We start from the raw sequence: 18,338 nt of genomic DNA, 5'->3' as shown, positions 1-18,338 counted from the left end.
CTGGGGATCATGAAGAGGTCTTGGAAGGGGCGGCACTAAGAAGCAGTGGCGCTCCACGGACCAGCTATTCCAATTTCACCCTTTGATGTCCTTTGATGTCCATGTTCGATTCGCCAGTCATGATTGGGCGCCGCAGCCACCGCGCCATCCGGGATTGGATGTGGAGTCGACGGCTCGACATCAGCCTTGGCGGCTGCAGCCACAGCCAATGGCCAATGGACCGTGCTGTTGCGAACTTGCGGCCTTTTCCTGCTGACTAAGGCAACTCCTGACTATCGTCGTTGTGGAATGGCGGCGCCTGCACTGGTCTCAATGGGGTTGGAAACAAGGGAAAAAGAGGTTAAAGCTTCTCGAGGCGTCGGTGGCGGTAGGGAGCCAAGATGGAGAGTGACATGCAGGCTGCGGCCCCTGCATGCTCGTCGCACGCTGATAGGACAAAGCTGCCAGAAACGACCAAGCGTGTGGATGATCACTGCAGCACCTGCCCATCCCATCCCGACGCCAAACCACCACCGAGGGGGAGTCTCTGCTCTGGGGAAAACCACGATCCTCCTCCTCCTGCTCCTCCTGCTTTCTTTCCTTCCTCATCCTCCTCCGCCTCCGTCCTCTCCTCCCTCCTCCCTCTCGTGGTGGCCTTTTCCTTTGACAACAAAGTAGAATTGGGTTGTTCGTGCTGCGTTGTTTTAATTTGCATTTTCCATCTCCGGGTCGACTCTGGGAATCCAATCCGTTGCCTCACCCACACTGCGAATCCATATTAATTGAGCAACGTCGACGGCTTAACTGTCTTCGACTTGCTTGTAACACCAACTATCCCCATGTTCTCTCGAATATAATCCTAATACGAAAAACTATCAAGAGTCTGGTACTCGCCCCAGCGTCTTATAGCATCGCCTCCGTCTTATAGAGCTTCCTGGCCTAATTCGAAGGGATCAATTTGTATTTCACTGTGCGGTCCGGATCTCGAAATAATAATTTTCATTGTTCCTGGTTTTCGAGCTGTTTTCCTCCGCGAATTCAACCAACCAGTGCATTGAAGTGCGAGGCAGCCTTGTGTGGAAGAGCTTTGTTCACGACATCATTCCAACTCCCACCAAACGCCTCGCAAACTTGATTCCTTGTATCAGCAAACTTTTTCAGAGCCTAAAGATATACCTTTTCCTGGATACGTCTTCATGATCTGACCCTCCGCTTGGATTCTTGACTGGCGCCAGCACGATGCGTCTCATCCACACACTTATTGCAGTCATCACACTGGTTTCTTCCGCCAATGCCTTCTTCCCTTATTTTCCTCCCTATATGTGCCCGGAAGATGATCGATGTGTAAACCAACCCAATTCTCCCAGGGACATGAAGGATGAGGATTCTGGCATCGCGTCGTTGAAGATCTCTCAGCGGTGGCCGAAGGTACTTCTTCCTCACTTCCCACAGGAGATTTTGGCTGACCAACTCGTGCAGACCGAAGTCTCCCGAGACCAACAGGTTCGCCGTACTGTCAACAAGCTGATCCGCAAGTACAATCACCCAAGCCAAGTCCGAGGTTCTGCGCGAGACAGTGTTGAGAAGCGAGGGACCAACACATATCCCGTCCAGACAGCCGCAAATCCAACACAGACAAACAGTGCAGGCATAGATCAGGATGGTACAGACTTCTCCTACTTCACCCAGGTACAATTTGGATCGGCAAATACTCCGCTCTACATGCTACTAGACACCGGAGCGAGTACAACATGGGTGATGGGTCCTTCTTGCGGCTCTGATGCTTGCAAATCCCATGACTCATTTGGAGCTGCAGACTCAAAAACCTTCCAGACAACCGCGGATCCCTTCTCCGTCGCTTATGGCGCGGGAAGTGTGAGCGGAACCTTGGCGTCGGATAGTGTCTCCATTGCAGGCATGAAGTTTCAAATGACATTCGGAATTGCGAACAACACCAGCGACGATTTCAAGTACTTCCCAATCGATGGCATTCTGGGTCTCTCGTTACAGAAGGGATCTACACCTAGCTTTGTTGATACTCTCGTTGCATCCAAGGCCGTCAAATCGAACATTTTTGGCATCAGTCTCAACAGAGCTTCGGATGGCGACAACACCGGAGAGATCAATTTCGGCGCTGTTGACAGTTCCAAATTTACCGGAAGTCTGAACTACCTGCCTGTGTCCGCAAATAGCGCAGGCGACTGGGCCATCCCTATGGCAAACGTTGGCTTTGGAAGTAACCAAGCTGGCGTCACTGGCAAATTGGCGTACATTGACACAGGAACATCCTTCATTTTCGCTCCTCCAGACCAGGCCGCGGCGTTCTATGCCGTCGTGACAGGAGCAAAGATCCTATCAACTGGTGCCACCGTCACATACTCGGTTCCATGCGACACCACAACGGCTTTGACATTCACGTTTGGCACAACCACCTATTCCGTGTCTCCTAAAGACTGGATTAGTGCTAGCGTGAACGGTGTTTGTACTGGTAATGTCTTTGGGCGCACAATTGTTGCAGACTCGTGGTTGTTAGGAGATACTTTCCTCAAGAACGTGTATGCCGTGTTTGATGTGGACAAAACCAGAGTCGGTACGAACAGAGTGGATAGGCTTGTTGAAGAGAATATGGGCTAACAATCAAGCAGGTCTTGCAGCTGCGGTTGCTGCAGTTTCCCTAGCATCAACTTCTGCTAGTGGTACTTCTCCTTCTGTTCCGGGTATGTTTATTTTTTCTCGCTTATCAAATATGAATCTTGGATTGCTTGCCTCCACCCCTCTTGAAAGTCGACTAACAGTCTGAACAGATTCTACATCTCAGGCGACCTTAGCCGCTGGTTCATCACTGGCTTCCACTACAACTACACCCACTACACCCGGCCTGGGCGGACACCAGACTTCTGGGAGCTCTGGAACAGCCGCTGCTGAAACATTCGCCAGTCCATCAGCAACTCCATCAAAAAATGTCGGGCATGCACGTTACAACTCCAATCTCTTCGGCTTAGCCTTACCGGCTCTCGCCTTCGCACTCTTCTAGTCAGCCTCTTCCGATTCGTCACCTTCCCACCTTGGAAACTTTGCCGTGCATCACCGCCACGGCCGCTCTTTAAGATACCCATACTGATCCTAATACTTATATTGTCTTGTGTACAATATTCGCATGAGCATCCCCTCGGAGCTCCCCACCTGTAATGATTAGCGATAGCATTGCCTGCATTTCTTTTATATGCGTCACCGACCACCCATCATGGTGGTCGGTTATGCCTAATAGCAGGGAACCCACAAAGCATGAAGGAAATGAAGGACTTGTACATTCTAGAGGTCACGTAAAAATAATGGACCAATATATAGTATTCAAAAGCTGTTCTTGAAATCCTTGTGAACATTGAAACCCCTGACGGACCCCTGAGAGACCCTGCCGGAACATACATACGAAGGAATGAGATGCTGCCTGCTGAGTACTAAGAAGTTTCGACTTATTTCTTTTAATGCCACTTAGACAAATGAATCTAAACCATTTCTTGAAATGATTCTGACATTGACAAAACGTTTTGTTTCAGGCAGGAGTTCGGATTTCAGCCCCGCTTAAGCGAGCAAGGGTCCTACGGCGTTACTTGGTTGGAGAGACCACATCACCAAGCTTCACTTCCTACATCTGCTTGACAGCACAATGCTTCCACGATAGCAGCATGGCCAAGGCCAAAACGAACGACATCCGCAGGGATGGCCAGCTTGCGGACGATCTGCCAAACGAAGAAGATCGTGGCCTCCTCTCAAGGAATTCCACAGACGACGAGGAAGACATAGTTGTTCACCCCGGCCGCGAGTCACCTCCCCAAACCCCTCGAACACCACGAACTCCCAATCGAGTCCGATTTGACCTCCCTCCTGCTATTGATACCGACCACGAAGACAATGACGCCCCTCCTCCCTACGTCGATTCCCCTCTCTCGGGGCGCCGAGACCCCCGCCCTCAAGCCTCACTGCCCCTCCTCACAGACATCGAAGCTCCTTCTATCACCCTAGCAGCGAGTCCTTGGGGGGATGATGATGTGCATGAATGGGCAGAACGGGAGCGTCTGCGTCCGAAGTCTGGCTTGCGCTCAGCCTTCATGAACATGGCGAATTCAATCATCGGGGCAGGGATCATTGGCCAGCCTTACGCGTTTCGGCAAGCTGGACTTTTGACGGGAATTATACTGCTCATTGTGCTTACAATCACTGTGGACTGGACGATACGCCTGATTGTGATAAATAGCAAGTTGAGCGGGAGTAACAGCTTTCAAGGGACTGTCGAGCATTGCTTTGGGAAGCCGGGCTTAATTGCTATCTCTATTGCTCAATGGGCATTCGCATTTGGCGGAATGGTAGCGTTTGGCATCATTGTGGGCGATTCCATTCCGCATGTTTTGGCGGCGGTGTTTCCGGGGTTGGGGGATATACCGGTGTTGAGTCTTTTGACTAATAGACGGGCTGTTATTGTGATTTTTATACTGGGGATCAGCTATCCTCTGAGCTTGTATCGGGATATTGCCAAGGCAGGAAACCTTCGGTCCGATTTATGAGGCGGGGCTAACGAGAATAGTTGGCAAAAGCAAGCACTCTGGCGTTGATCAGCATGGTGGTCATTTTATTTACGGTTGTCACACAAGGCTTTTTTGTTCCCAAAGAATCAAGAGGCACTTTTGATTTACCTCTTATGACGATCAATAATGGGGTATTCCAAGCTATTGGTGTTATATCATTCGGTCAGTTGCCCTCAGTCTTCCCAAGTAATCAAAACTAATCGTAAATAGCATTTGTTTGCCATCATAATTCCCTCCTCATTTACGGCTCCCTCAAAACTCCAACCATTGATCGATTTGCCAAGGTCACTCATTACAGTACCGGCATCTCCATGGTGGCTTGCCTTCTCATGGCTCTAGCTGGCTTCCTAACCTTCGGTTCCCTCACTGAAGGAAACGTCCTCAACAACTTCCCATCAGACAACATAATGGTCAACATCGCCCGGCTTTGTTTCGGCCTCAACATGCTCACCACCCTCCCTCTCGAAGCTTTCGTCTGCCGAGAAGTTATGTTCAACTACTGGTTCCCCGGCGAACCTTTCAACATGAACCTGCACCTCATATTTTCCTCCTCCTTAGTGATAAGTTCGATGCTACTTAGTCTCATCACCTGTGATCTCGGAGTCGTGTTTGAATTGATCGGCGCAACAAGTGCGTGCGCTTTGGCTTACATTTTACCCCCTTTGTGTTACATAAAGCTTAGTACGAGGAGTTGGAAGACGGCGCCTGCGGTTGGTTGCGTGGTGTTTGGATTCGTGGTTATGGGTATCAGCTTGGTGCAGGCGGTTACAAAGATGATTAGGAATGAGGGAGGTGTCACGCAGTGCCGTTAGACAGAGGCATGGTATAATATAGAATGTAGGATATGGAGAGATTAATCACAAGCTTTACAAACTTCTGCTCTCCGAGCAAGTCATGCCTGCCCCTTACTTATTTCGATTGGTCGAGTCCTAGTGGAACAATCAAGAAAGCCCTCTTAGTTTGAGCCATGACAGGTCAAGGAGCACAAAGGAGTAATAGCTATGAATGTGCCATAGCCAAACCCGGCATTTTGTATTTAGCAATTAGCCTTTGTCTTCCTTTCCAGAATATGAAAGAATTACAACGACTTTAGTTCAACTCTGTTAAATTCTCGCTCAATCGTCCAACTACGTTCAGCTACTTGCAATAATTCATTCCTCGAAATCAGAAAAGAGGGCATCAAGCACGCTCAACATGATATCCCCAGGAACCCCCTTAATAGGCGAGTCCGGCTCCCTCATCCACCGGTCCCCAGACGGCCGTCTTGAGATCCGCCGCGCAATAATGTCCAGCTTCCCCGCCGAAGCAATAGTAAACGCCACTGACAAGTTCATGACTATCAACACGGCCAACGTCCGCGGCGCCGAGCACCAAATCATCCACGCCGCAGGCTCGGAACTCAGGAACCACCTGCACTACAACTACCATTTCGGGCTCCCCGTCGGTGACGCTCTTGCGACTTCGAGTTTTGAGGCCCAGAATTGTTGGTATATTATCCACGTAAACGGGCCTGATTTTGAATCGAGAAGGAGATGTGTGATGCCGTTGCTGAAACAGCAGTTGGCGGATTGCTATCGACGGTGTATGGAAGAGGCGTTCAGTTTGGGGCTGAAGAGTATTGCATTTCCGTGTATTGGTACTGGGTTGATGGGGTGGCCGAGGTGTGAAGCGGCAAGGATTGGGGTCGCGACTGTGAGGGCTTGGTTGAGGCATCGCATTCATGGGGAAGCTAGGAGGGCGGTGATTGGGAGGGTGACGTTTCTTGCTGATCCGGTGGGGAGACAGGCCCATCAGGAGCAGGCTTGGTGTGCGGCTTTCAGGTGAGTTATTTTCTTCCTGGTAGTGCTAGTTTTAATGAGTGTATGAGAGGAGTGTGATGGCTGATTTGTGTAGGGAGTTTTGGCCGCGGGTATTATTGCCGAGGAGAGCGAATAGAGTCAGTTTCTTGGACTATGTTGATAGACAAGAGACGAGGAGACTGGAGAGGGATAATAATCAGCTCGTAGAAAGTCAACAGACTGTAATAGCAGCTCCAGCTCCAGCTCCAGGGCAGCGTAGTCCAATCGTCACAAGACAAGTCTCGGCTAGTAGGAGAGAGCTTCGACGGAGTCGACGCACAGGTAAAAGGCCTGAAAGGTATGGTCAATGAGATCACCTTAGGAAATAATCGATCTTTGTAAATGACTTATGGAGAATTGTCCTGAGGAGGGAGAAGATCTGAGGAAGGACAGTTCAACTCCCTCATTGTCCAATCCAACTAGGAACATTCGAAAGCCCTACACACCATTCTCTCCATTTCTTCTGGATTCTTTCAAGTCTCACCTCAGTGCTCTACACTAGACAACAATCTCCCCAAACAAGTGTTCGCGGAGTGTTCCCTAGTTGGAAGGAAAGTCCGTACGAACTTTCCACACCTGGTCGAGCTAGGATGCTCAGATTTAAATCCTACTCTTAATGTTCCGGGCTGGCACACCTTGTAGGAACACCCTTGGAAGTTTCCCATGGTTACTTCATAGTCACAGACTCTGCCCAATGCAACTTGATCCTCCCCTCCTCAACCTACATCAGCCCTTCCCTCTCGAAGCTCGTTCCCGAACCCTCCTCTCTGCCTCCGTCTCCACAACCTCCCCCTTCTCCCCCTCCACCACTCGTCCCCTCCTATCCCGGCCCTCCTGCAACGTCCCGACCAACTGTCCCACCGTTCCCTCCTCAACCGGGCTCTCCAACTTCCCATGCCGTCTCAAACTCTCATTATGCCCTAGGTAACGGGGGAGTCAGCAATTGCTCGATTAGGATTGTTTCGGGAGAGGGCATTGACTTAAGAAAGTCTCATGAAACAGTCGCAAATAGGAAGAGGTTTCTGCCCCAACACCTACAGTTAATCTGCCCGCCATCTGCTTCTCTGTGCTTCTGTGCATTGCGCTTCGCGGCTTGGATTGAGGTGCGGGAGTAGACGAAGAGGAGGGTGGCCATTGTGAAGGCTGCCAGAGGCGCCGTTACCGTCTAATATCTCAATTAGCTTATTTGGAAACTGAAATTGAAGGGAAGGAAGAGTTACTTTTGCATTGAGATTGAATTTCGGCGGCATTGTGAGAAGTGGAAGTTACATGCTTGGGCTTGAAGAGAGGAGGCTGAATGTGAGGAGCAAGCCTCGAAGTCATGCGATGTACTGGGATGGGACGAACCGCGATGTCATCGGGATCTGCCACTTTTTTTGCCCCGAGGCTGGTTCAACACTTTTTCGGATCAAACCACATCGCGAATTCTCTCCTACCGGCCTGTTTCGAGAGCCGATTACACAATGATTTTATAATAAGGGACAGAGGTGTCAAGTTAGGAGAATGAAGGGTTTCAATTTCGCAATGGCAAGTGCGTTTGCAAGGTCTATTCCAAGGGTGGCTTCGACGAGAGGTGTGTGGACTTGTAGACAATGTCTGCTGCAATCGCGAGGCAGTAGGATAGGGGACCAACTGAGGGGATATGCGAGAAGGAGTAATGCATACGGAAATGGGAGTGCCAAGTCTGCGAAGTCGAAGAGGAGAGGTAGGGTTATTGTTGCGACCGCGGGAGGTGCGTTGGGTGTCACTGCCGTGGCGTTTACGGATGATGTGAGGCATGCTTATGAGGCTGTCGAGAGGACCGGGAGGGTGGTTAGTACGTTGGCTGTTTGTATAAATGAGTGAGTTATGACAGACTTGGCAGAGAGGCAACGCTGATAAAAGGATAGTTATCGAGTTACTCTGAATCAAAACGAGAAGACCAAGGACGAGGAGGAGAGGAATGTCTCCTTGAAGGCATGTCACCAGAGGTGTGCGAATCGGACACTCAAAGTGCTGGAGAAGAATGGTAGTATTTTCATAAAGCTGGGACAGCATCTGGTAAGTGGCATGTTCCTGAGGTTATTGATAATTGCTAATTGGAGACCAGAGCGCCATGAATTACCTCCTTCCCCTCGAATGGACTACGACTTTCATACCCCTCCAAGACAAATGTCCCGTCTCGTCATTCGAATCTATAGAAGCTATGTTCGAGCAAGATACAGGGGAACAATTATCAGATTACTTCTCGGAGTTCGAACATCAGCCGATAGGTGCTGCCTCACTTGCACAAGTACATCTGGCAACTGTAAAAGAGACCGGGCAGAAGGTAGCCGTCAAAGTCCAACACCCTACTTTAGCTGAATGGGCCGGGCTGGATTTGGCTTTGACAAGCTTCACCTTCTCAACATTAAAGAGATTCTTTCCCGAATATGACCTGGAATGGCTATCTTCTGAGATGGAGTACTCTTTACCGCAAGAATTGGATTTTGCTTTAGAAGGGCAAAACGCTATACGAGCCAAGGAATACTTTTCACATATACCGGAACTACCTCTTGTAGTTCCAGATGTCATCTGGGCAAAGAAGCGGATCCTAGTCATGGAAAACGTATCTGGCCACCGACCAGACGACCTCGAATTCCTTGACGCAAACGGCATAGACAGGGACGAAGTCTCAGCAGCACTCGCTCGAATCTTCAACGAAATGATCTTCGGCACCGACGCCCCACTACATTGCGATCCCCACGGCGGGAACATAGCCATCCGTAAGAACCCCAACAGACGAGGTTGCAACTTCGACGTAATCCTCTACGACCACGGCCTCTACCGCGACATACCCATCGATCTCCGTCGTTCATATGCCAAGCTCTGGCTAGCAGTCATCGACGCCGACGAGGAGCGAATGCGCAAGTACGCCAAAGAAGTAGCCGGCGTCAATGACGAGCAATTCCCCCTATTCGCCTCAGCTATCACGGGTCGCGACTACAGCGTTCTGAAGAAGAACGTCGCTCAGGCAAGATCCTCGGAAGAGAAGAAGAATATCAATACAGCCCTGGGAGAAGGGATGTTGCAGCAGCTAGTTCAATTGCTAGGTCAGGTTCCGAGAATTATTCTTCTTATTTTGAAGACAAATGATTTGACGCGGAGCTTGGATGAGAATTTACAGACTCGGCAGGGTCCTGTGAGGACATTTTTGATATTAGCGAGGTATTGCTCACGGACGGTGTTTGAGGAGCAGGTTGAGGAGTTGCGGAAGAGGGGAAGCTTGCTGTGGCCGAGAAATTTGGTGGGCTTACTTGGGGCGTGGTTGGGGTACGTGAGGGTCGAGGTTAAGCTGGAGGCCTTTGAGTTTTGGCTGGCAGTTAAGAGAGGCTGGCAAGATGTGGTTGGGTAGATGTATATATGTGTATAGATGATGTAGATAGCAGACATAGAAAGAATCATAGACTTCATTTTCAATCAAAAGGTCATTTTCGCGTTCCCTCCTGTGTTCGAAATATCACCAGGTGCCCTCAATTCTCTTTGTTGTGTCATGGAGCTCACGCTCTCGCTTAAAAAAGGGGCTCACTCCTGGGCCCCTCGGCCCCTCGAATATCGCCTCTTGAGGAATCAACCTTATCTACTGAAACAAGCCGTCTCCATAAATTAACTGGAAAACTCCCCTCGTCCGCAATCAACGTTAAGCTAACGGAAAACTCGGAGGAGTTACCCTCCGGTCTACCGTGCCCCGGCGGCGGGTTAGATTGCAAAGGTTACCCGCAATGAGACTAAAACTTTGATTTATGAAAAGAAAAAGAAAAACCCTCAGTTCGTCTGATTTCACCTCCACTACCAGCTGGCTCCTATCTTTGAGGAGGCTAGGGCGCAATGGTTTTGCTTTTTGTTCCTACCTTTCCCCCGATATCTTCTTTTCAATGTGGCATTTTTGATGGAGGTGGGAAGCGAGGGAGCAGGACGAACAGAATTTTCAGTGGCATTCTCCATCTCAAGTCGAACATCAGTACACACTGCGGACTGGGTAGCAGAGCTTTACTGGTGTGGTCTGATGGTCTGAAAGTATTTTGAGGATACCGGTTTCTTTGGTTAAAGTGCTTGTAGAACTTAAGCGAGTTTTTCGGAGGTGGGGACAAGCTAGAATGGGATGCTTTACGACTTTGACGTGCGTAAGGAGAGACACAGAATACTTGTTCTATTCTCTGGGGATGAGTTGAACGTTGTTGCCCTTTCCTTCTATGATTTTGCCCCTTCGATAGGAGGATGGCTTGTCAACTCCATCGGGCTGAATGCATGGGATAAGGTATTAGCTCACTATCGAGAGCTAATTTCATCTATGCATGAATACTCTGCATTGTATGCGTACTCTCTAGACCTAACCTCTCTGATTCAATATACCCATCCCGCAAGCTATGCAGTTCAACAGACACTTTTGACGCCACCCAATGCATGCCTATGCTAACGACAAGGTAAGAAACGCTTCCCATCCCTCCATGCTTCTTCCTTCATTTCCATCATCTCTTCTCATCTCTCATAACTCATTCCTCACGACCATTTGATATCTCCACTTGGCTGCCTCGTTCTCCGTTTCGAGTTCAGTTGAGGAGCCGTGCCTCCCATGGCTGGAGAAGCAGTTGACCGCGACTGCTCTCTTAACCTGGCTCCATTTTCTTTCCGGCTGGATGTGGGTTCGTCTCGTATTGACGGGGCGGCCATCGAAGACCTGGATTTCGAGAGCATTGAGGTTCGAGGTAATCTGCTCTTGCTAAGTGACGCACTGTTCGAGAGTTCCGCGCTTGTTTTTCGTGCTACAATTGGTTGGCCTCCGTCTCGGCTTCGAGGTCGGTAGAGGATGTCGTTGCCATTTGGAGCGGCGTGTATTCGTCTTGGTGTGACGCTTCCGTCTATGAAAGTTGACGATTGTGAAACTCGGCTTACGTGTGTGGGCGTAATGGGGGTCGAGACGCTGTGGTGTAAGGAAGGAGGCGTATAAGAGCTCGTCCGTCTGCCTGTGCCAACTCGTGGCCGTCCACCACTCCCACTTTCTGATTCTTTGTCTAGATTCGATTTTACCAATTCGCTTGCCATATTTCTCACTAAGACTGCGCTGTCAGTCTCGGCGAGCCGTTGTATAGCTTCAAAGAGAGGATGCTCTTTGATCTCCGAGTCATCGCTTGGATCGCATATGCTACGGACGATACGTAGAAGATTGAGTCGTCCCACGGCTTTCTTATGATTGAGCTTCTGAAGTATGCCAGAGAACATATCGGGTCGAGCGAGAGAGGCCGCAACTGGTGAGCTCAATCGTAGAAGCTTTTGCAACGGCTCGAGGAGGTTGTAATCAAAGGCACTTGCTCGGGGTGCGTTGAAACATTGAACGATTGCTTCCGTAAAGTTACCTTCCAGTAAGCATTTCTCAACTTTGGCGGTCTCCTCCTGAAGCCTGCGATGGAGTCAGTAAATCATTCCCAATGGAGCATCGTGAAACTCACCAAATGAAGATGGCATCCAGGGCCGTGACCTGCCAATATTGATCTTCCAGTAGCGAGACGTAGAACTGCAACCCTTTGTTTTGCCACAAATATTTTCTTACCACCTTCCCAGAATGTGCCATGTCGCATAATATGGGAAGTGCAAACTCCTTCGGAGGTCTCTTCGTCTTCATGATTTTTTGGAGTAGCGGAATGATGCCGTTGACGGCGGCATCCTCCTGTCGGTCCTTACTGAGCCGACATAAATTGTACATGATATTTAAGACTTGGTTCGAGATCTCACGGAAGTGAGGTGCTGCTTTTTTCATGCTCGAGCTCAGCAGATCAATCAAGAGCTCGATGGCATTTGCTGCGTGTAGACTATCCAGTGTTGTCGAAAGCATCGAGAGATTCTTGATGAACTTCAGCATTGTGACTTGGTGAGTAGGCGTCATCCGTCGAAGATCCTTAAGAACACCTGGAAGAGGTTAGTTATGTAGATCTGACCGGTGAAGTATCACCTACGTTTTAACACCACTCGATCGGCCACAACTTCTTTGACGTAATTCTCTGCCTGTGAGAAGAGATAGAAGATGTTGACAATCCGCCCTTCGATTAATTCGGCAAGTTCGTCTTCTTCAGCAAGGACACGGTCCAAGACAAGTGCAAGGGGAGACAAAATCTTGCTTCTCGAGAAGATGCGGCAGAAGTCATTCTTCGGCGTCGGTCCCTATTCCACTGTTAGGAAAATTCAACCACAAATCACTCTTCCAACGTACCTGAAGCTCAAACACATTCCAGATCCCATTGACACCAATCAGCACCAAGTCTCTTGCCTCATCATAATCTTCGTCCAGAAACTCAACGAGGACGTTAAGTCCACCGGCACTGACAAACATTTGAAGTGTCAGCGTTGAAGTTTGATACATCTGCCGTACAAACGCAGCTGCTTCTAGTCGAATCTCATTTGAGTACTGCCTCGCAGCAAACTTGGTAATAATTGGAATGCCGCCGACGAAGCAAAGATTTTCTTGAATCTCGACATCGTTCAATATAATCTGATAAGGGTTAGCCTGAGCTCTATTAATAGAATGCATTCACGTCACTTACTGTATTCACCACTTTCAGCAACCACAGAATCATGTCCTGGCGGCTTTTTACAGTGCAGGGTTCGAGAATTTCCAGTATTGGAAGCATCCCATGAGCGCTGATAATGAGAGCTTTTGCGTCTTCTGACTCGTAGAGGACATTGAGCTTTGTAGTGTTAGCGTTAGGCTTCACATGTGGAGTTGTCTGTAGAAACTCACCATCTGTTCAGAGACCTTTGCAATCGTCTCATGCTCTTCAGTGACTTTCAACGAGCTCACCAAGCCCTCGACCATAGTACATAATCGAGCATGTTTGTCCCTGGCGATGTTGGCCTGTAAGTCCATCTCATCGAAACCTTGTTCTAGTGAGGCGAAGGGGTCATCTTCATCATCCTCATCGCCGAGCCAGGAGTTATTCGAAAGTTTCGAGTGCAACATCAGAGCTCCCATGCCGTCCTCTGAGCCCCGATCGCTCTCGTCCTTCTCGGTTATGGCATCCTCTTTACCAAAGATGTCCGAGAAGTCCTCGTCGTCCTCATCTTCAGCGTAACGCTGAATTTCGACAGAAGATCGAGTTCGACGCATGGATTGATCTTCTGCCCGAGGCATTGGTTTTCTTCGAGTACTCCCGTTGGCACTGGCGAGAGGGGATTGAGCAGAGCGTGGTAGGCTGGTGAGATCCGAGGGATGGAATAATTTTGGTGATAGGGCATCATCCTAAGGTGTGACGTTAGAACATGACAACTACGCGCCACCTTCACACAAAACTTACCTTGATAAGATCAAGCCTTCTGTCAAACACACTTTCGGTGTCCACAAACAGGTCTGAATAATCCTCCACGGACTGCTCGCGGTACATGGCTGCGGGTCTTGCAGGCAGGACAAACTTTTGCCCGACTTGAGCTTTGACTGGAGATTTTGGCCGTGGCGGCTCAGATCTGGAAGGTTTTCTGGATGTGGATTTCGTCTCGGTTGCAGGTTTGATGTCCTGAGTGACTATTGTCGGTTTGATTCTGTAGGGGCGAATCGTTTCGAGCTCATGGCTGTCGACCTCCACCGACTTGTGAGGCCCTTTGATTGTGACGAGGTCACCCTCAAAGTTGTTGTCCCAATTGTCGCTCTCATCGTTGGGTACGTCAAATGAGGCAAATGCCTTCAGCCTCTCGGAGGATAACATGCCTGCAAAATTATCATGGGGCTTGAACTGAGGTAGATGAAGGGCACTCGGTGATATTGAAGAAAGGAAGTCGTTATCCCAGTTGTCATCTCCTAAGAAAGAAAATCAAATGTGAACTCTTGTATGGAGTAAGTATGCTCTACATACCTATGCTTTCTGGGGATCGAAATGCTTCTGTTGGTTTTGGTTTTGCTAAAGAAAGAGGACCTTTTGCAGGTGTGATCAAAGCAGGACCTTGCTGATCATTATGAATGTTTCGCAAAGGGGGGTCTCTCTTTTGTGGCCCAGGGCTGATGACATTTGATCTTGTTGAAGCTCGGAACGATCCAGGAGGTGACTTCAAAGCTTCATTCCATTGCTTAACCTCCTCAACTGCCTCACTAAAATTGGCAGGAGGTTTAGCTACTGGAGCGTCAGTGCGACGAGATCCTACAATCCAAGCGTGTCTTAGGAGCTTCTTTGCAGAGACTCTTAAGTTGGGATCTTTCTGAAAGCATTGCATAAGAAAATCGCGGGCAGCCTGCAGGATAGTGAGTGAACGATCAATATGTCAGAGACGAAAATGACGTACAGGTGACACTCCTTCAGGCAGTGGGGGATGGTCGTCGTTGACTATAGCAAATAGAGCTGGCATGGCTGCCAAGTGGTGGTATGGAGGCTTTCCTTCCAGAAGTTCTATGACCGTACAGCCCAAACTCCAGATATCAGATGCAGGAGTTGCTCCAGAGAGTTGAATAATCTCAGGAGCCATCCAGTACGGAGTCCCCACCACTTGTGCTTCTTTATCAGCCCCAGCCAGCGTACTTGTGGACACTCCAAAGTCTGCAAGTTTGACCTTCCCATTCTTTGTGGTGAGGATGTTAGCTCCTTTAATATCCCGATGGATGACACCTTGGTCATGGAGGTATTGTAGTCCATGAAGAACTTGGCCCATGTAAACTCCCACCAGGTTTTCCGGAAATTTGCCATATGTCTTGCATATCGAATGTAGGGACCCGTTCTCGCAGAGCCTAGGGCTTGTAAGCAGGATTTTGGAAATGGGTCAGGGTAGGAGCTTACTCCAATATGATATTCAAGCAATCTGGAGACTTGACGAAACCTAGATACTTGACAATATTCTCATGCTACTCAAATTTAATAGGTCATAGTACACCTTCAGAGCTTTGTTGACTTACGTTGAGGTTCTTCAGCAGGTCGATTTCGGCCTAGTTGTTCCAAGTCAGTTCTATTCCCTGCCCATTTCGAGTTCTCCATACCTCAATCATCCGAAGCTCACTCCTCGGGAGGTCCCCAAGCTTGATTTGTTTAATAGCAACAGCTTCCCCGGTACCCCAATTGAAGGCCTTGTAAACTGATCCGAAAGCTCCCCTCCCCAAGCATTCTCCTAGACGCTGTGCCATATGTAAGCCATCTTGTCCCCCCGCTTTTTGTACTGGGCCATACATAGTCCTTCAGTCCCGGATCCTGCACCGCCTTTTCCTTCCCCGCTGACCGTTCCTTTCTCGGCGTTCCTGGTGTGCTCTCGGTCCTGCCGTGCCCATTCCCTGCCCCTGATCTGCCATTCGCATGGCGGTCCGAAGACGAGGAATGGTGGGAGACCATCGCCGGTATTTCGAGACCCAGGAGTGGGTTTTAGAGAGTCGAGAGAGGAGGTCGAAAGCTCTGGCAGATAAAGGATTTCATCCCACCCATAAATGCTCGCGTTCGTGGACCAGGCCCTCGTTTCACGTCGTGGTATCGCGGGCAAATGGACTATGACCAAGGTCGTGCAAATAGGCAGATCCTGAGCACACGAGGTGTATGTAGAATTAGCAACTTATTGCACCACTGTCGTTGGAAACCCGATATTGCAGCTCGAATGCTGCATTCTCTGCTGAAGCTCTCGGTATCAATGTTCCCTAGAAAAGGAAAGGCGTTCGGCCGCAACAAGAAATTGGCAATGCTAAAATGACAAACAAGCGTGGACTTCCGACTGGGATTCGCGACCTGCATGCAATAAGGCTGAGGCGCGACATATAATCGGGCTTGCTTTATTGGATTCGCTGACGCTCGTCCCTCGATCTGTTTGTTTCACATTTTTTGTTTTTGGAAGGTCAATTGGTGCTGCTCCTGCAGCCAATCATGAAAGCTAGCCTTTACGAGAATGTCTTGTTTGGAGGGCAGCTATTAGACAGAAGTGACGGCCTGACAAGACCCTGGCTCGAGAGAGTGGAGACATGTGCAGATTTTCGACGCCATCTCGATTACAATGCGAGGAAAAGGGCAAGAAGTGATGAGGTTATTCAGTATGATCGTGGGCAACGTTGTCATTCGAAAGGCTACCTCCTCATAAAGGGCAAATCGTAAACTCTCCCTCCCCATGCCTCCAAACGCCAAAGAACTCCAGAAGATGCTCCCCTCCAGCCACAAATAAGCTTGCGAACTTTTGAGTCCTATAAACACACAAGCTAAAATACAAGGTGGTATCACAATCCCTCCATATCGTTCCGTCGTCCCATAGACTTTTGTAAAATAACCTTCCCTACGAGGTAGGCTCACGGCGAAGGTTTCGGCTCAGTCCCGCTGAAGCCCACCAGCTCTCCGGGATTTCGTCTCGCTCAGCAAGCCGGGAGATAATTCGATGCATACCTCCCAAATGCTCCGTCGTGTCCGTTGTGTTTCCATGTCGAGCAGCCCGATCAGCCCTCGAAGTGACAACCTCCGCATATGTCCTCCAGAATCGATGGCCTCTATCTCTGCCAAAGTCCTGCAGCTCGTAAATATCCTCCTCCTCCTCTTCCTCGGTATTGGAACCAGAATCTGATATATCACAATCGCGAAGAGTCGGTGAATCTTCCGTCATTCCCAGGCTTGTCATAGACGTGCTAGCCGATGCTGGTCCTGAGCTTGAGGTCGATGCTGCTGCTGCGGAAGCAGATGCAGATGCAAATGAAGAACCAGCGCTCGGGGGTTGTGGGTCTGGAGTGATGCTTGTGAGAAGTGTGTCCCAGGTGGCACCACCTTCAGGGCTCAAACTTCGGTCTCGGTCACCAAGGCCATCCAATTGAGCTTGACGAATAAGTCGGCGAGATCTCTCGAAGTTATTTGATGCTCGGCTCAGAGCTTGGACCCTTTCGGATAGTGTTGGTCTTCCAGCTTGCTGTGGGAAGGTCAGAAAAGGAGGCTTACACATCTTTGGTATGTTCCATAGGAAAGCCGGCTGTGGCAAAAAGTGAATTGCAACGATCGGACGAAGAAGCAAGAAATATGAGATGAAAATAGCTTACCTCAGCTGCATACGGGGGAGCCTGGGCAGTAAAACTGAAGTCGTCTGACAATCGGCGGAGCGGTGAAGATGCGGTGGAAGGTTGGTGGGAAGGCGATAGGGCAGGCGTCAAAGAAGAGGGTCGCGGAGAGTTGATTCCAGTTCCTGTTCGAGCCATATACTCTATATCTCTATCGGTGTAAGGGGGTGTTGGTGCTGGCTGTCTTCTGGCCATTCTTCGAATATCCTGACGGACTTGTCGAAGTCGTTGAATCTCTCTCTGGCGTTCTTCGATTCCAGAATAATCTCTCGACTCTGGGACAGGAGGCATCAGCGGCCCGTCCATTTCAGAGTTCGGCGCATGTTGGCGTTCAAAACTGAGTGTATCGCGTAACCTCATTCGCTCTTGTTCAAATATGCGCATTGCACGCGACTGAAAAGGGGCACCCGAAGGCATCTCGCTCTCATTCGGAGGGCCTCCAGCGCCAGAGGGAGGCTCCAGGATTTGTACTTCGAAGTCTTCGGGACGCGCATCGGACACCATCCCCAGCATACGGCGTCTGCGAGTCTCAGCAGATAAGCGCGCATGAGGTCCACGGACAGTTCGTTGTCGTCGAATTGCAGATCGTGGTCCCGATGCGACTTTTTCAGTTGCTTTGGATGCGATCTCAGGCTCGACTGGTGTGATGAACAAACTTCGCATCTGGTTAGCAGCGCAGGAGAAACGAGGGAGGCTGAATCTTACGGCAGGCCCATTTTGGCAGATTGAAGTGTCTGGAGACGCGGAAAAAACGTGATAGACAGGAAAATGAGGTCTGGGCGACAACGGCGATGCGCTTTTCGATGGAAAATTCGATGGTGTTGATTATCACAATTGATGGGTGATTGTTGATCTTTGCGGGCGGCGCGAAGACGAGAGAATACGTTAGCGGCCCCACATGAATTGCACAGGGGTGGCTGAAAATAATCGGAGGCTGACAAGCAG

The 18,338-nt window shown here is 49.6% G+C and overlaps 7 protein-coding genes across 7 annotated transcripts; 4 read left to right on the top strand and 3 right to left on the bottom strand.

Annotated features, from left to right (window-relative positions):
• Positions 1–990: 990 nt before the first annotated feature.
• Positions 991–2,795, top strand: K444DRAFT_36270 (acid protease). Its single transcript, XM_024872197.1, has 4 exons — positions 991–1,407; positions 1,459–2,565; positions 2,625–2,696; positions 2,784–2,795. The coding sequence occupies exons 1-3, from the start codon at positions 1,219–1,221 to the stop codon at positions 2,655–2,657; spliced, it is 1,329 nt and encodes a 442-aa protein (XP_024733721.1). The 5' UTR covers positions 991–1,218; the 3' UTR covers positions 2,658–2,696; positions 2,784–2,795.
• An 825-nt stretch (positions 2,796–3,620) lies between these two features.
• On the top strand, positions 3,621–5,427 carry K444DRAFT_615243 (amino acid transporter-like protein). The gene is made up of 3 exons (XM_024880691.1): positions 3,621–4,514; positions 4,562–4,724; positions 4,773–5,427. The coding sequence occupies exons 1-3, from the start codon at positions 3,666–3,668 to the stop codon at positions 5,372–5,374; spliced, it is 1,614 nt and encodes a 537-aa protein (XP_024733720.1). The 5' UTR covers positions 3,621–3,665; the 3' UTR covers positions 5,375–5,427.
• A 237-nt stretch (positions 5,428–5,664) lies between these two features.
• On the top strand, positions 5,665–6,692 carry K444DRAFT_615241 (macro domain-like protein). The gene has a single exon (XM_024880690.1). The coding sequence runs from the start codon at positions 5,757–5,759 to the stop codon at positions 6,384–6,386; it is 630 nt and encodes a 209-aa protein (XP_024733719.1). The 5' UTR covers positions 5,665–5,756; the 3' UTR covers positions 6,387–6,692.
• A 29-nt stretch (positions 6,693–6,721) lies between these two features.
• Positions 6,722–7,723, bottom strand: K444DRAFT_593382 (uncharacterized protein). Its single transcript, XM_024878302.1, has 3 exons — positions 7,621–7,723; positions 7,439–7,565; positions 6,722–7,320 (listed from the first exon to the last, which is right to left on the bottom strand). The coding sequence occupies exons 1-3, from the start codon at positions 7,648–7,650 to the stop codon at positions 7,127–7,129; spliced, it is 351 nt and encodes a 116-aa protein (XP_024733718.1). The 5' UTR covers positions 7,651–7,723; the 3' UTR covers positions 6,722–7,126.
• A 74-nt stretch (positions 7,724–7,797) lies between these two features.
• On the top strand, positions 7,798–9,847 carry K444DRAFT_593381 (ABC1 family protein-like protein). The gene is made up of 3 exons (XM_024878301.1): positions 7,798–8,241; positions 8,290–8,440; positions 8,490–9,847. Exons 1-3 carry the CDS (start codon positions 7,904–7,906, stop codon positions 9,771–9,773), a joined length of 1,773 nt encoding a protein of 590 aa, XP_024733717.1. The 5' UTR covers positions 7,798–7,903; the 3' UTR covers positions 9,774–9,847.
• Positions 9,848–10,619: 772 nt separating this feature from the next.
• On the bottom strand, positions 10,620–16,152 carry K444DRAFT_665301 (cell division control protein-like protein 15). Its single transcript, XM_024887056.1, has 13 exons — positions 15,553–16,152; positions 15,366–15,500; positions 15,285–15,314; positions 15,169–15,233; positions 14,681–15,119; positions 14,257–14,629; positions 13,705–14,201; positions 13,152–13,649; positions 12,955–13,098; positions 12,624–12,902; positions 12,370–12,574; positions 11,866–12,322; positions 10,620–11,816 (listed from the first exon to the last, which is right to left on the bottom strand). Exons 1-13 carry the CDS (start codon positions 15,709–15,711, stop codon positions 10,919–10,921), a joined length of 4,179 nt encoding a protein of 1,392 aa, XP_024733716.1. The 5' UTR covers positions 15,712–16,152; the 3' UTR covers positions 10,620–10,918.
• A 113-nt stretch (positions 16,153–16,265) lies between these two features.
• K444DRAFT_615236 (uncharacterized protein) lies at positions 16,266–18,233 on the bottom strand. The gene is made up of 3 exons (XM_024880689.1): positions 18,099–18,233; positions 17,376–18,048; positions 16,266–17,248 (listed from the first exon to the last, which is right to left on the bottom strand). The coding sequence occupies exons 1-3, from the start codon at positions 18,107–18,109 to the stop codon at positions 16,631–16,633; spliced, it is 1,302 nt and encodes a 433-aa protein (XP_024733715.1). The 5' UTR covers positions 18,110–18,233; the 3' UTR covers positions 16,266–16,630.
• Positions 18,234–18,338: the final 105 nt, after the last annotated feature.

The sequence above is a fragment of the Hyaloscypha bicolor genome (genome assembly GCF_002865645.1).
Source record: "Hyaloscypha bicolor E unplaced genomic scaffold K444scaffold_117, whole genome shotgun sequence".
In the NCBI taxonomy this organism is placed as follows: domain Eukaryota; kingdom Fungi; phylum Ascomycota; class Leotiomycetes; order Helotiales; family Hyaloscyphaceae; genus Hyaloscypha; species Hyaloscypha bicolor.
Note: the sequence above shows the minus strand (reverse complement) of the source record. Positions and strands in the feature narration are given on the sequence as shown.

Bases quoted from the DNA above. Each gene is read 5' to 3' on its own strand.
- K444DRAFT_36270 (XM_024872197.1), top strand. From the start codon at position 1,219: ATGCGTCTCATCCACACACTTATTGCAGTCATCACACTGGTTTCTTCC. The intron at 1,408-1,458 runs GTACTTCTTCCT...CAACTCGTGCAG, and splicing joins TCTCTCAGCGGTGGCCGAAG to ACCGAAGTCTCCCGAGACCA. The intron at 2,566-2,624 runs GTCGGTACGAAC...ACAATCAAGCAG, and splicing joins TTGATGTGGACAAAACCAGA to GTCTTGCAGCTGCGGTTGCT.
- K444DRAFT_615243 (XM_024880691.1), top strand. From the start codon at position 3,666: ATGGCCAAGGCCAAAACGAACGACATCCGCAGGGATGGCCAGCTTGCG. The intron at 4,515-4,561 runs GCAGGAAACCTT...TAACGAGAATAG, and splicing joins TGTATCGGGATATTGCCAAG to TTGGCAAAAGCAAGCACTCT. The intron at 4,725-4,772 runs GTCAGTTGCCCT...AATCGTAAATAG, and splicing joins TATTGGTGTTATATCATTCG to CATTTGTTTGCCATCATAAT.
- K444DRAFT_615241 (XM_024880690.1), top strand. From the start codon at position 5,757: ATGATATCCCCAGGAACCCCCTTAATAGGCGAGTCCGGCTCCCTCATC.
- K444DRAFT_593382 (XM_024878302.1), bottom strand. From the start codon at position 7,650: ATGCCGCCGAAATTCAATCTCAATGCAAAA. The intron at 7,566-7,620 runs GTAACTCTTCCT...TTGAGATATTAG, and splicing joins AATTCAATCTCAATGCAAAA to ACGGTAACGGCGCCTCTGGC. The intron at 7,321-7,438 runs GTAGGTGTTGGG...CCCGTTACCTAG, and splicing joins AGATGGCGGGCAGATTAACT to GGCATAATGAGAGTTTGAGA.
- K444DRAFT_593381 (XM_024878301.1), top strand. From the start codon at position 7,904: ATGAAGGGTTTCAATTTCGCAATGGCAAGTGCGTTTGCAAGGTCTATT. The intron at 8,242-8,289 runs GTGAGTTATGAC...ATAAAAGGATAG, and splicing joins TTGGCTGTTTGTATAAATGA to TTATCGAGTTACTCTGAATC. The intron at 8,441-8,489 runs GTAAGTGGCATG...ATTGGAGACCAG, and splicing joins TAAAGCTGGGACAGCATCTG to AGCGCCATGAATTACCTCCT.
- K444DRAFT_665301 (XM_024887056.1), bottom strand. From the start codon at position 15,711: ATGGTCTCCCACCATTCCTCGTCTTCGGACCGCCATGCGAATGGCAGA. The intron at 13,099-13,151 runs GTGAGTTTCTAC...AACACTACAAAG, and splicing joins CAAAGGTCTCTGAACAGATG to CTCAATGTCCTCTACGAGTC. The intron at 12,575-12,623 runs GTACGTTGGAAG...ACAGTGGAATAG, and splicing joins GGAATGTGTTTGAGCTTCAG to GGACCGACGCCGAAGAATGA.
- K444DRAFT_615236 (XM_024880689.1), bottom strand. The intron at 17,249-17,375 runs GTAAGCTATTTT...ACCTTCCCACAG, and splicing joins CTCCCCCGTATGCAGCTGAG to CAAGCTGGAAGACCAACACT.